Raw genomic sequence first — 15140 nt, forward strand, 5'->3', positions numbered from 1 at the left:
AAAAAAAAGGTTCAGGGTTTCAAGGGTTCTTGAGATTTCAAGAGTTCGTGAGGTTTTATAATGGTTCCGAACGAGATTCCTAATAATTCTGTTTGGATGCACGGCATGGGCACTAAGAGTAGTGGAATAAGTAATTAGCAGGGGGAAGATGATTTGCCTGAGAAATTACCTCGGAGAATAATGGTAAGTAATATTTGGCTGCACGGCATAGGCTCGGAGAGTAGGGGAGTAAGTAAAGCATGTCATTACTCATTACTAATATAGAGAGGAGAGAGAGGGAAGATAGAGAAAGAGAGAGAAGTCACCATTCCTCCTAAGATTTCCCATGCTAGTTATGGTGTTTTTAGGATTGCATAGGATACGATTGATATTTGTTCCGTCTTTTAATTCTCTATACCAAAATTTCATCTGTGTGTTTATACATGCTTTCTAATCGAGAAGTCATCTCAAAGCACAAAATTTTTCTCTTGGAATGGCATCCAAGTAGGACAAAGTTTCATGCAATCAGCACAGTGGCGTAGGAGATCAATTTCACTAAAAGCTATGTGACCAAGAGTGCAGTGGTGAGTGCCATATCAATCCGGGAATTGCGTGAGTGAGACACTTGCATTTGGAGTATATAGATAAAGCTGATTCTCTTGAAGTTGAACTATGGAGTACATTATTTAGTGGAAGTACCACCACTATTCGTCCATGTGGGGTGCCATATCCACCAAGAAAACAGTTGTACATAGTTGGTTTTTCCCATACAGTCAAAAGAAAGATAATGAGGGAAAGGATGAGAAAAACGCCTACCCATCCGACTGTTTTTCCACCACTGAACAACAGTTACAGAGCCCAAAGAGCAAAGATGCTAAAAGCAAAGGAAAAGTCTTTTCCAAACTCAAAAATTAGCAAAAACCTAAAAACATTTTCTCTTTGAGTGTCACTTCTTTGTTGCCCACACCCCCCCCCTCTTCCTCTCTCTAGTTGGAACCTTCCTTGCCCACCGGCCTCTGTAGGCTAACGAGCGAGAAGTAGGAACCGGTGGGCCCCTTCGACAGCAGCGAGCTGTGGGTCCCTTTCTCGACCACGGCTCCATCACGGAGCACTGCAATGAGATCACAATTTTGGATGGTACTCAACCTATGGGCCACCACCACGCTCGTCCGCCCCACCATCACCCTCTCAAGAGCCTCTTGCACCACCTTCTCAGAGTGACTATCAAGAGCACTCGTAGCCTCGTCCAACAAAAGGATCGCCGGATTCTTCAAAATTGCCCGAGCAATGGCGATTCTTTGCTTCTGCCCGCCCGATAATTGAACCCCTCTATCCCCACACCACGTATTGTAACCATCTTTCAAACAACTTACAAATTCATGGGCATTTGCCGCCCTCGCTGCCTCTGTAACCTCCCCCTCGCTCGCTTTTTCAGTCCCATAAGCAATATTTTCCCATATGCTCCCTGCAAAGAGTGTGGGCTCCTGGCCCACCAATGCAATGTGTTTACGTAGTGCTCTCAGATGGAATGATCTGATATCCTTGCCGTCGATTCTGATTGTTCCTTTTAGTGGGTCGTAGAACCGTTCGATCAATCCGATTATGGTTGATTTTCCTGACCCACTCTGACCGACTAGTGCGGTTGATTTTCCGGCTTCGATGTTGAGCGAGAAGCCTTTGAAGATGATCACGTCTGGTCTTGCAGGGTAGGAAAAGTGTACGTCCCTTAACTCCACGCTACCGGTTAATTTCTCTGGTTGGGTTCCTTCTGGGTCCTCCGGTTCGATCCGGGTGTATCGATCGAGCACCGCGAAGACGGTTCCAACTGCGTCGGCGCCCTTGGCAAAGTCGGTGGTCATGCTTCCGGCATCGGCTATGACTCGGCCGGTGCTGACCAGAATCATGAAAGTTTGGAAAAGGGATTTGGCTGTAATTTGTCCTTCGGAGATGAGCTTTCCTCCGTACCTGTTGAAGTGTAAATGATTAAATAACACTAGCTTAGTAATTTCACATGGTAAGAGGTTAGGTGCTGAGTTCTAAACCCGATAACTCCTTGATATTAAAAAAGAGTTTTGTTAACGAGTTCCGTTGGGTAAAAATTTATGTGTATGGAGCAGTCATACGTGAGAGAGTGTTTGAATATAAATGATTAAATAACACCAGCCTAAGCTTTTCGAGCAATTGGCTGTTTCGTAGGAGAAATTATATGGTGAGTGGCCGTGTTGTCTAGTGCAGGCCTGACAACATTAGTACTGCCCTTGATGTCTGATCCAATAGCAGGACTATTAAAAAGTTGCTGTTGAATCAAATATCGCAGGCTGTACCACATACACTGTACTTCATGGCTGTGCACCATATAAAATCTTGTTTCACAGTACCAGAAATCAAGGGCCCATGTACTAATCATGAGACCCTGAGAGAGACCAAGTCCGATTCCAGCGAACCACGATTGCCTAATGCTCTCCTTTCTCGGCCCATCTTGAGCCCGATCGAACATGGTGAGGATCCGACTCTGGGAGGAGAATGCGGTGACTGTTCGGAGATTGTATACAGCCTCGGCTGCAAGTTTGCTGCTTTCATTTTGGGCTTTAATGGCTTTGTTTGACGTGCTCGTGAGGAGTACTTTTCTTGCGTAGAAGCAGATGATAATCAACGGTTGCACTGCGATCATGACGACAGCCAGTCTCCAGGCTACGATCAATCCCATGGTACATGCCACGATTACTGCAGAGAATGTCTGGACGAGTAGCGCCATCCTATCACCCACCAAGGCTCGAACCTATGCATAAACAGTTAGTCAATTCCTTTTTGTCTCTTATGGTTTTTGTTTACTAAAAAGGGGGCAGGAGACAGGTTCCATTAGGAAGTTCAAATCTATCTTCATTTGGTAAATGTGATTTCTTTATTGGGTTTTGCTAGCGACTTCTTTATTTAATGGGGAATGATGTCTGCACTCCAACTCAATACTTTATTAACCTCTAATTCTACTTGGGAGTTGAGCATCTTGGAAAGTAAAACTGCTTTTTTATGCTGCTCAGAAAAGTACAAAGTTAAGAATGGAGTGCCTTTACTGAAACAAGGGAGTGTGAATATCAATTGTTTGATAGCGGCTTGAGCATCTTGGAAATTAGTACTGATTTCTTAATCTATATAAATTAGGGAAAGTACTTTGTAAGGAATAGAACGGTCACTCATCCTAATTGCATGGGAAATCTCCCTTTATAATAAGAGAAAATGACGAAATCTGTGAACAGCCTTTAAAACGGACAAGGTGACACTTGGGCTTGGTGAGAGATTCGAAGATACTGATTCCTAGTTTGTTAAAGAAGGAAAGGACACGCCTAGTATAACCTCTTAACAACTTTCTTTTAGTAAAGATGCCAACATTGACGTTACACATAGACGTAAGCAATTAAACTAGTTGTTAATGAAAGAGATTGATATTGTCACCCATGGAAGTTAGCATTTCCTTCCATTTCAAATTGTCCAATACCAAGACAAACTGACAAACCCATGTGGGTGGATTCACCTAAAATTTTGTCATTACCAGTGGAATCACCTCTTTGTCTGAAATGAGAGAGAGAGAGAGAGAGAGAGAGAGAGAGAGAGAGAGAGAGAGAGAGATTTTACCACATTGGCATCTTTGGCAAGCCTTGAACAGATGGCTCCGGTGGAGTTATCGTCCTCGTCAAACCAACCCACTTCGAAGGTGAGGATTTTAGAGAACATCCTCTCTCTAATCCTCTTAGTCAGGTACTCGCCCATGGCCGCAAAGTTGTAGTGTTGGATAATGTTAATGATTAAAGAGAAGAAGGCCAGAGCGACAAAGAAGAGACAATACTCCCTTGTCTTGGATTTGATTTCCCCATTATCTTTCAAGAAGTATATAGATATCATACTACCCAAAGCATATGCATAAAGAGGCTGGATCATCCCGAACAAAACAGCACTAGTGCACCCAAAACTAGCTTGTTTCCATTCTGGCAAATTCATCATTAATAATCTTCGAAAAGAAGGAACAGGAAGGTCCTGCTTGTGCTCCAACTCTTCACCTGTTGAAATATAAATGATTAAATAACACCAACTCTAATAGCTTAAATTTTTAGAGTAATTGGTTGTTTCACAATAGAGCTATTGACTCACAACAGTTCTAGGGTTCAAAATCCAACATGATCTTGATACTTAAAATTGATAATAAAAATTCACTTGTACGACCAGCCCAAAAGAGGGGCCACATGTGGTATGGCGAAGAGCCACACCGCTCTAATAGTTTAAACTTTAGGAATGATTGATTGTTCATATCACTTTTATTACCAAATTCATATCGATTCACGGAATTTGCAGAGCTAGATCTGCTTGCCATGGACATCCTATTACTAGTATTATAGCAGTCTTGAACTCCAAAACGAGCTGGAGAAGAAGAAAAAACAGAGCTCTCTCCTTGTGTTGCCTTGGCTGTTTGTTGGAGTCTAACAAGGGAAGCGTATAATCCATCTTCGTGTTGAATAAGTTGATAATGAGAGCCAGTTTCCATGACCTGACCGCCTTGCACCACGGCGATCATTTCTGCATTTCGGATGGTGGAGAGTCGGTGTGCAATTACAATGGTAGTTCGGCCAATGGCTGCTGAGTCGAGCGCTTCTTGAACGATTCTTTCCGATTCTGAGTCCAACGCGCTGGTTGCCTCATCGAGGAGAAGGATTCTAGGCGCCTTTAGAATTGCCCTTGCAATGGCTATTCTCTGTTTCTGGCCTCCCGACATCTGAACACCCCTCTCACCTACCTGTCCAAGTTAAGATATAAATGATTAAATAACACCAACTCTAACCATTCTTTGATATTTGCGAGGAGAGTGTTGAAATATAAATGATTAAATAACACAAACTCTAACAACTTAAGGTTTTGGAGTAATTGGTTGTTTCACAGTCCAAAGATGCATATTACCGGCTAGTTAAGGATAACAAATACTGAGTTTTGAGTTGGCTCAACGAGTTACTACTATGGAGAAAACGAACCTGCGTGTCATATCCTTGAGGCAACATAGATATGAAGTTGTGGGCATTTGAATCTTTGGCAGCGGCTACTATTTCTTCCATGGTGGCATCTTCTTTTCCAAAAAGTATGTTTTCTTTAATGGAGGTGGCGAAAAGAGCTGGTTCTTGACTCACCAACCCCATTTGGGAACGAAGCCATTTCAGTTGGAGCTCCTGAATGTTAACTCCGTCAAGGAGAATTTCTCCAGCTAGGGGATTGTAAAACCTTTCTAGCAACGCAATCGCGGTTGATTTTCCAGAACCACTACCGCCGACCAATGCCACCGTTTTTCCTGCCTGAACCTTTAGACTAAATCCATGGAAGATAAGGTTATCCGGTCGGGATGGGTACGCAAACTCGACGTTTTTGAATTCAACATGTCCTGATGTATTCTGCAATATCTCTCCTTCCATGTTCTCCGAGTCGATTTTTGGTACCCTCTTTATCACCTCTGCAATCCGTTCCCCGGCCGTGCAAGCCTCCGATAAGTATTTCACATTAGAAAGCCCTGCACCCAATGCCCTGTTCCACACCACAATAGAGGAAAACAACATAGTATTAAAACCCGAGGAGTCAACTCAAAACTCGTCCAACTCAAAATGAGTCGCTATCTACTCACTGAAGGGCAAAACCTAGTGAAAAGATTCGCGCACCAAACCTTACCTAACATAACAAACAACTACAGATTACATTATTTAACTACTAAATTACAATAATATAAATAGAAAGGCTACTTATATTGGCACTTCCATTTCTTGATAATTGCACTAACTCACTTTGTCTTTTACTATTTAATCAGCTGTCAAAGGTTATCACAATTCTCAAATCATCTCTGAGAGCTAATTAAAAAAGAAAAGACAAGGTGAATCAGAGCACTTACAAAAACAAAGTAGTGCCAATATCAGTAACCTGTAGAGAGTACGTATTATTTATCGAAACTGTGCTTAAGCTTTTATATAGTATATCTAACTCATTTGAGTTTACTAGCTTATGAAATAAGATAAAAAGAGTAGAGAAGTGTGTAAACTTACAGGCCACCAACGGCAATAGAAGCTCCAACGGCAAAGACGTTCCCACCTTGTGCACCGTGGTACATGACCAATCTACTCCCATACCATGACATAAAAGACCATATGGCAAATGTGATCCCATTACTTCCAATGGCCAAACCCTTGGCTAACCCTTGTTTCATCCCCAACTTCACAGACCCTTGAAGGGCAGCTGAAAACTCATACATGGTTTTGGTTTCTCCCACAAAGGAATAAACAGTCCTGATTGACGATATGGCTTGCTCTACTATGCTCCCCGCTTTGTTATACTCTTCACGAATTTTCTTTGATATACCCATCAACATCCTCCCATACATCAGGCCTGGAATAATCAAAAGTACCACAGTAGGAAACGCAACTAACGCGAGTTTCCATAGCAACACAAAAGCCACCACATAGCTTCCCACGAAAGTTGCACCATTCATAATAAAGTTAGGGACCTGATTCACAAACAACCCAAAAAACGAGAGTTAGAATAAGCCATTAAAGCAACAGAGGAGAGAAATAATGAAGACATAAGACTCATCTATGAGACTTTTTACACATGTTTTGAGACTTTTTTAATACCTTTTCACTGAGAACGTCCTGTATTACTAGTGTGTCACTAGACACACTTGTAACAACTTCAGAAGTGCTCGCCACTTGTAGATCAAAGTATCCAACGTCTTGCCTCAACACCGCTTTTAAATACCTCGCCCTAGTTCTCGCAGCTTGTCTCTCTCCCGTCCTCGTCCAACAGTATCCCTCTGCAACAAAATTTTATCTTTGAAACATAATTCTTACCAAAAAGAGAAAATAGAAACCCAGAATTACATACCTAAGAAAGAACAGGTGAATGTTCCAGCAGCCAAGTACAAGAGATTCACAGCATTCTGTCCAAATTAACTGTTCATGTCAGCAACATCAAAGAACAGAGAAACTAAGAGATGGGTATAAAGTATTTTAGGAGATTTTAGACCTTTAGCCTTATAATATACATATATATATATATATATACCTTGTTGATACTTTCACTGAAGGACGGATTTGTAGTGGAAAATCCCCCCATATGATTAAAAATCTTACTCGTGATTAAAAGCATGATAGGCGTGGTACACCCATCTCCAACAGCACCAATAAATCCTAAAATCATGAGCCAGAAATCCACACCATCCGCATGCTTAAAGATGATCCAAACAGAACTCCCCTTCTCTTTCATTCTCCTTTCCAATACCTCTCCTTTGTCACTATCATTCATCCTTCTTCTCTTCTTTGTCTCTCTATCTCTCTCGGTTCCAACCTGTTACATTTATATACGTCCAAGAAAGCAATTCTTAAAATTAAAAAAACAAAAATCCGTGAAAATAAGAGCTTTGTTTAGTTAAGAAGAGATTTTAATTTCAATGAATATGTGTAGGGATTCCAGTTGACTCTAGATTACTAGTGTAGCGTCATTAATGACGCCTTTTGGGTAGCTCAGGGGCCTACAAGAAGAAAAAAAAAAGGTACAAGGAAAGAATAGAAGATCAGATATGGTTTCAGCAGAGCAGGGGCCATGCTTCTTTGTTTCTTTTTCTGGGTTACTTACCTTGAACTACGCGATTTTAAATACTCGCATTCAATGGTGCTGATGAAAAGAAGTGAGTTGAACCTTGCATGTGCTACGAGTGCTTAGATGATTGCCTATTTAAATAAATAAAAAAGAAGACTTCATAACTAATATTGAGAGTGATGTGCTGATTGCAACTGTTCATCAAAACTAACAGTGGCTGAAAGATAGAGACATGTCGAGCATTCTTGAAGTTGGCCCTACGTAGATGGATCATTTACATACTGCTGACAGGGTATTAATGTTATGCCCTCTTTGTTTTGTATTTTGAGAACTGGTCCAAAAATGATTATGTACCTCAAATTAGTTTTGGATTCCAAGAAGGGAAATGATAAGTACGCCCCTTTTCGCTTGGGAGACTGTGAGGCACTTTATCTATGACTGCAAATTCGAAGTTGTACATCATATGGGAAGGATTGAAGGGACCTCATTGCCATCCCTGCACGGCACCCATGTGTCCCAAATAACAAAAAGGGGCACATTTATCATTTCCCTTTCAAATACTGATTAGAGGACCCAATTTTTGTTTTGGATTTTGAGAACCTTATGAGTCCAAAAGTGATTAATTGACTTTAATTTATTTTTAACTTTGAATCCTATAATGAATTTGTGAGATGAAAAATTCGCACACCCTGTAGGATAATTCGCACCCCTTATAACGTGAATTGTGGCAGACTTTAACACTTTTTGAAAATTCTCACACCTTGCAGGATAATTCGCACACCTTATAATGTGAATTGTGGCAGACTTAACACTTTTTTACTTCAAATCATGTTAAAAAGGGTGTGAATTATCCGGGGTGATAATTTATCATCACCAATGAATTCTCAACTCACAATGGCGGGTTCTCAAACAAACACTTTTACACTCTTAATGTAGAGTATGTGCCGAAATGTTAGGCTTGTTTTTTCACTCAATCATGACCTGTCGTTTTCTGAAATAAAATTAATGAATTAAAACTCCTTCATGTAAAATTTAGGGAGATGATATTTTCACCCCCTGCATTACGGGCACGCTTCCCTTATAACGTGATTTGACGTCAAAAAGCGTTAAAATTGCCCACTTTTCACGTCAAATCACACTACAAGGGGAGCATGCACGTAATGCAGGGGGAGTGAAAATATCATCGCCCTAAATTTTAGGGAAAAATACAGATGGACCCTTTCCACTATCTGACATTCTCACTTCCAACCCTATACTTTCCAAGTCACCAATGACACCCACTGAGGTTTCGTTGGATTTTTTAACGGAGTGGACGGAGAGCAGGAAATGACTATAATGCCCTCGTCTTCCCCTAACTCAATGTATTCGGGTCTGCTTGTTTTACGTGCTATTGGGGTTATGAATGCTTTCTCCCTGACACTAACCGAATTTTTATTACTCAGAATGTTGTCTTTGATAAGCCCACATTTCCCTTTGCTAAGCCTAAAATATCACGCATCTCTCATCGTCAATATGCATGTTCCAACTATCACCATCCCTATTGCAATAGCTCCTTTATGTCATGTTACTAACTACACCTACACATATTCCATTACCCATAACCATACCCCCTCTCCCATTTCAACAATACCCTCTCCCCAACAATCCCTACATCTATCCTACGCTCCTCACCATCCACTCAAGACCTTTCCTCTTATTGTGATGACCGATTATGAGCCCCAAACCTATTATTGGGTTCAAAATTATGTACTCAAAATCAAATGTAATTTTGAGTCCAATAATAGGTTTGGGGCTTGCAGTCGGTTGTCAAAATCGATTTATTTATCTATGTGCTGATCTGAACACCTATGAACTTGCAACAATCGATTTTTTAATTCCAATCTCCATCCACCATCTCAAGCTAAAAGAGATTTACTAGCGCTAAGTCTATTGTTTGTATAAAATGCCCTCATCTCCAAGGGGCCGTGGTCCATAGTTTCATACTCACCACATCATCATTACTTTATTGACTGTAAATGGCCGATCACACCACTTGTAATATAAAGCTTGGTAGTGGCAAAAGGATTCAATCAAAGAAGTAAGAATTGACTACAGTGAAAATGCATTATTATCTTAGCTCTCTGAAAAGGATAGGCAAACTTTATGTAAAGAAATTCATTATATTCCATGGAATTCCCATTCAGGAAGTCTACATGACAATCACCTGTTTTGTACAGTCTATAGTTTTCACATCAAGTATGGTGTATGCACAAAGCTCTATATGGATTAAAGCATACCCCACTTACTATTTGAACTAGGATTCACTGTATCCAAATCGGAGTTCTCAAAACCTAAAACAGACAGCCCTTAAAATCTAAAACAAGCAGCCCTTGAGTAAAGCAACATACCCAATCCAAGGAATAGTAGAAGATATATGGTTTGACCGTAGCAAGGCCAAATATACTTTATATTCGCATTAAGTAGTGCGGATGACAAAAATGTTGAGGTTCCACGCAAAAGCAATAGCCCCACATCGGACATTTGAAATTGATGTGGATAGGTTACAAGGGAATGGGAACCCTCTCTCTAACCGATAGCTTTTAGGGGCGAGTTCTACCAAGTTAGATTCCCTACATAAGTCGAACAAAGCATGCGCAGTGAGTGATTTCCTACTTGTCTTTTTCCTAGCCCAAGAGAACACAATATGCTGATTGGAAGATTCGGTACTGACCTTCAAAATTACACGCGGCTGAATGATGGGGTATTCATGAGGTGTGATGGGTAATTCATGAGGTGGGCTCTTACGAAGATGGGTCTTTTTATTTTTGCATATAATGTTTAAAGGCGATGGTTTGGCATATTCGGTGTATCTTTGCAACGTGCTCCATATAATTTCTCGAGTATGACCAGGAGAATGCCCTACACAGTCACAATCATCTATTTATAAAAACCGCATTGCATTGACCCCGTATTAAAAACTTATGGAAACGTGCAACGATCATGAAAAAATATTCCAAGTAAGTTGGTGGGGCTACTTGTGAGAGATGTTCCTTTTTTTTTATGGGTAAGCTGGGATTTGTAGGGGACCCCTAGAAGGTAGTCAGATAAAGAGAAAGACGTTACATTTATGGATATAATATGCCATCCCTAGCTCGGAACACTAGAGAGAGTCAGAGAGAGATCCAAACTCGGGATAGAAGAATACTAAACCTGAGGGGCTATTTGGATGCGTGGATTTTAGAATCCGGGTTTTAGTTTGAAAGCGGTGTAAAATTTTGAATTTTACAATCCATTATCTTGTATTTTAAGTAAGGAATCCAAGTTTTAGAGATCTCTACCCCATCCTGAGATTCCTAACTCGTTGATGAAAAGAGGGTGAGAAATCAGAAAACGACGAACGGTCTCCTCCTTCTCTCATCTCCAATCCAGGATTTGGAGGAAATCTAAGATTTTAAAATATTGAACTATTCCAATTTTCAGCAATTTAGTAAAAATAAACCATATGCATTTTTTTCGGGGATGCTTTAGTAAAAATAGGAGAACAAAAGCACTCTTATGTTTACGAGCAATTTAATCATTTTCGTCGAAGCACTCTTATATTTTACCTTTCATATGGCGTGGGAATATCATTTTCTTTCTTTGTCAGCAGATGAAGTCATACGAGACGTGTTGTTGCACCTTCAGATAACAGGCGTATTAATAGTTAAAACCCACCTAACGCCAACTTTGTAATAAATAGATCTATGAGGACAGATTTAGGTTCAGCAGCTAAACAAAGAAGAGACTACATGGGAATTCGTGGTTTTCAGTTTTCCTAGTTTTTGCCTATTTAAGACAAATCATAAAGATTTGCAGAAAACCCACACGATTAGAGTAATAAATAAAACAAGAGAGAGAGAGAGAGAGAGAGAGAGAGAGAGAGAGAGAGAGAGAGAGAGAGAGAGAGAGAGAGCAAAAACAACGAAATTTACTTAGCTTGGTAATTCTGCAAAAGGTACAAAAGTGGAGATCTCCACTCTTCATTATGTTCCAATTGAGTCCACTCTTCATTATGTTCCAATTGAGGGTAAATGCGAGGGAGTAATCCATTTCAGGGTAAACCATTTTAGAGTAATCTACTTACCTTCTCTAGGTTTACTCTTGATTTAATTTTCAATGTTCCAATGTATAGGGGGCATTTGGTTTCCAATGTCATATCACAGGGTGTAAATGTATGACTTTTTCAGAACCGTCCATTTTACACCAATTAGATTAGAGGGCTACACTCATCATCTTAAGAAGTTTTTGGTACCACATCTTATCCACGATGGAGAACACTAAATGAGTAGTTTAGATCGTTGCACAATCCATTTAACAGTATGCTGCCATAAGGATGATGCAGGAGCATCCCCTCCCATCCTAGCTTATTAGTATATGATTTCTTCTCTCTCATTAGCTAGTGGTAGTTTAGTCATTTTCTTTTTAGTCATTAGCTTAAGAAAGCGTAGATTAGTCATCTGGAATGTATGGGCTGCCTATAAAAGGCCCTTCTCTCATTTTTGTAATTGGCTTACATTGATTTTGAATTTGAATGAAACTAGACTAGATCTCAGATTGGGAATTTGGAGGGACCTCTTCTTCTTGGCAAGAAGGTTCTTGTTTCAAAACTTTCATGGAGAAGGAAGACTTGCAAGCTGAATTTCTCAGCTTTTTCTCTTCCATTATTTCATTTCTTCCTCGTTGAATTAAGGATTTACTATTCTACAAGATGCTCACGTCCCCTCCTTGAATACTATCAGGTTCTATAATCAAACAGAGGGAAACCAAAGGCATATGGCAGAGCAAAATGTCAACTCCAGGCCCTCTTTTGGCTCACTTTGCACCAAGTTTCTTCCCAAAATTTTTCCCTGAGATGTCATTATACAGATATCTTTAAGATAAATCAAAGTTCAGATGAGATCTGCTGCCAATCGTCACAGGTCTAAGCTGACCTTACCTCAGACTTTATATAATGTGATCTTAATGTGAAATATTGACCATCAGTTCATGAAAATTTTCTGAAGGATTCATTAGCTGACCCCAATTAGTTTGGGACAAAGGCTTAGTTGAGTTGAGTTGAGTTCTTAACACCTGTTATATGTCGGAACGTCTATACTTAGGCCCTGTTCGTTTCAAATTGTGACAACCGATGGTAAAGGCCCCAACCGATTATTAGCCAAAAATTATGTTTAATTTTGGGCCAATAATCGGTTGGGCCCTCACCATCGGTTGTCACAATCTGAAATGAACAGAGAGCCTTATAGATCTAGGAGATTCATAGTAAATCCCTCTAGATTTAGGTGAGAATTGCATATCCATAGGCCATCACATTCACAGTTTCATCTTACTGTTGCTGCTGCAATATTTCCATCTTTAGTTGTATTTGTTCCCTTTTATTTGGTTCAATTCCTTCCCAAAATTCATCAACTACTTAGTGTTTTCTGCTTTTTCACATGCGGTCTGCTCTTTTTGTAATGAAGCCTTTCATAGAAATCAAGAGGGCTATTATCCCGAGAATTATCTATCCTATGTCGGTGACAACGTATTGATAACTCTGATTATTCGTGAGGGCATGCCCATTCATGTCTCTGAAGAGTTTGTCCATCTTTTAGCCAGGATGTCAGTAAGCATTCCTGATGAAGACTATTGGGGTGAGATTATCTGGAAATCCAATCAATCTGAAGTCTATCAGGTTGAATCCATTCATGCTATTTTTAAGACTGGTTTTGATATAATTTCCCCAATTATGTGGAACATTCCTGTGTCCCACAGAACAGGTTCGTGTGGTAATTGTCAGGCAATTATGCATAAGTTAGATCAGCATAATTGCCATTAAAAAAAGGTCTGCATGGTTTGGCATTAATAGCTTGTCGATGTGTGGCATATCCAAAGCTTATATTGAGGGCGACTCTAGTGTTACTGTTCCTTAGTTTAGGAACGAGTCTAGCCCTCTGTGCACGGTAAGGTTTGTTTTTTTTGTGACATCAGACGATGTTTGGCTAGTCTTTCAGGGGTCTTTTTTCGTTTTCTCATATTCATTGCGAAAGAAACTCTAGGAAAATTAATTGGTCAACTTTTGGATGCCATGTACAAAGGTAATGGAGTAGGCTGAGATGCCAAATTTATAGTTCTCATCTTTTTTTGGGTTTGATGGGGAGGGGGGATTTCCTTTTCCGATCCTATGGCACTTCTAGAGGGCGAGCCATGGCGCAACGGTAAGGTTGCTCCATGGTGACCTGGTGGTCACAAGTTCGAGTCACATAAACAGCCTCTCTGCAAAACAGGGGTAAGGCTGCCTACATCTAGCCCTCCTAGACCTTGCAATGGCAGGAGTCTCATGCACTAGGCCGCCCTTTTTTTTATCCCATGGCATTTCTCATTTTTATTATTATATCTTTTTGAAAAAAAATTAACATGAACGAGCTAGAGGGTATCATAACCGAGGAAAATGTTAGGAAATTTCACCCAAAAAAGAAAAGAAATTAAGCGTACCTCTTGTTTGAATGCTAGATAGCAGTGTCAAGTTAAGCTAAGTTAAGCTACCATGCTGTCCGTATAAAAGATCCTAACAAGTTGCAGATTATGTAAGGGCTATGCATGAATATTGGACTGTAATGAAACCAAATTAAATTAAGTGTACATCCACCATATGTATGTTGCTTTCTTAATGTATTTATGGAATCAAAAGATGAACTTGCAATATTATGGTACTCTCACAATGGCCGACACGAAAAATGACACTCATCAGATGATCCTAACCGTTCAAATATTAGGGCTGGCAACGGGGCGGGTCAGGGCCGGATGTTGGGGTCCCCTACTCCTTCCCCTCTGCGGGGAATTTTCCCCCTCCCCTTCCCCTCCCCACTGCGGGGATGGTGGGGAATCCCCCTCCCCTCCCCATGGGGAATATCTAATCCCCATCCCCTCCCTTCCCCACCCCGCATCCTTTGGGGACAATCACTTTACTTTGTTAAATGTTAGGTTTAAAACTAAAGATTTGCTAGAGACAATCACTTCAAGCATGTTGCGGCTTGGCTGTTGCATGTGAGAGTAGCCACACAACCCACATTGGCTAAGATTTTGTCTTATTCATTTTATTAACATGGGGACAAAGGTGGTTGCTCTTAGATTCATTTAATTGATCAATAGTCCCTAGTAGATCCCTAATTCCCAATCCCACTTGCCAAAAAGTACTGTACGTGCCACACCATAGGAAGATCCAAACCGTCCATTTGATGGGCACACCATACTACCATAGGCATAGGATGATCCAAACCTTCCACTTGATGGGCACATTGTAGGATAATCCAAACTGTCCATTTGATGGGCCACAACGTAAATAGGTTGTGGCCCAAAAATCATTTCCATAGGATAATCCCAACCCTCTGATCTATAGAGGAATTGCATATTATGGTACCTTCTATAGATCGGAGGGTTGCAATCATCCTATGGAAATGATTTTTGGGCCGCAAGCTATTTACGTTGTGGCCCATCAAATCGACGGTTTGGATGATCTATGGTGTGGCCTATAAAGTACTTTTAAATTGTAG

General features: G+C 40.5%; 1 protein-coding gene across 1 annotated transcript; it reads right to left on the reverse strand.

Annotated features, from left to right (window-relative positions):
• Nucleotides 1-618: 618 nt before the first annotated feature.
• LOC143879418 (putative multidrug resistance protein) lies at nucleotides 619-7601 on the reverse strand. Its single transcript, XM_077381795.1, has 9 exons — nucleotides 7060-7601; nucleotides 6880-6934; nucleotides 6630-6808; nucleotides 6045-6502; nucleotides 4995-5535; nucleotides 4294-4762; nucleotides 3610-4031; nucleotides 2358-2758; nucleotides 619-1944 (listed from the first exon to the last, which is right to left on the reverse strand). The coding sequence occupies exons 1-9, from the start codon at nucleotides 7297-7299 to the stop codon at nucleotides 966-968; spliced, it is 3744 nt and encodes a 1247-aa protein (XP_077237910.1). The 5' UTR covers nucleotides 7300-7601; the 3' UTR covers nucleotides 619-965.
• Between the last annotated feature and the right edge of the window lie 7539 nt (nucleotides 7602-15140).

The sequence above is a fragment of the Tasmannia lanceolata genome, unplaced genomic scaffold (assembly GCF_043159265.1).
Source record: "Tasmannia lanceolata isolate RefF3 unplaced genomic scaffold, GAP_Taslan_0.1 ptg000006l, whole genome shotgun sequence".
NCBI lineage: Eukaryota > Viridiplantae > Streptophyta > Magnoliopsida > Canellales > Winteraceae > Tasmannia > Tasmannia lanceolata.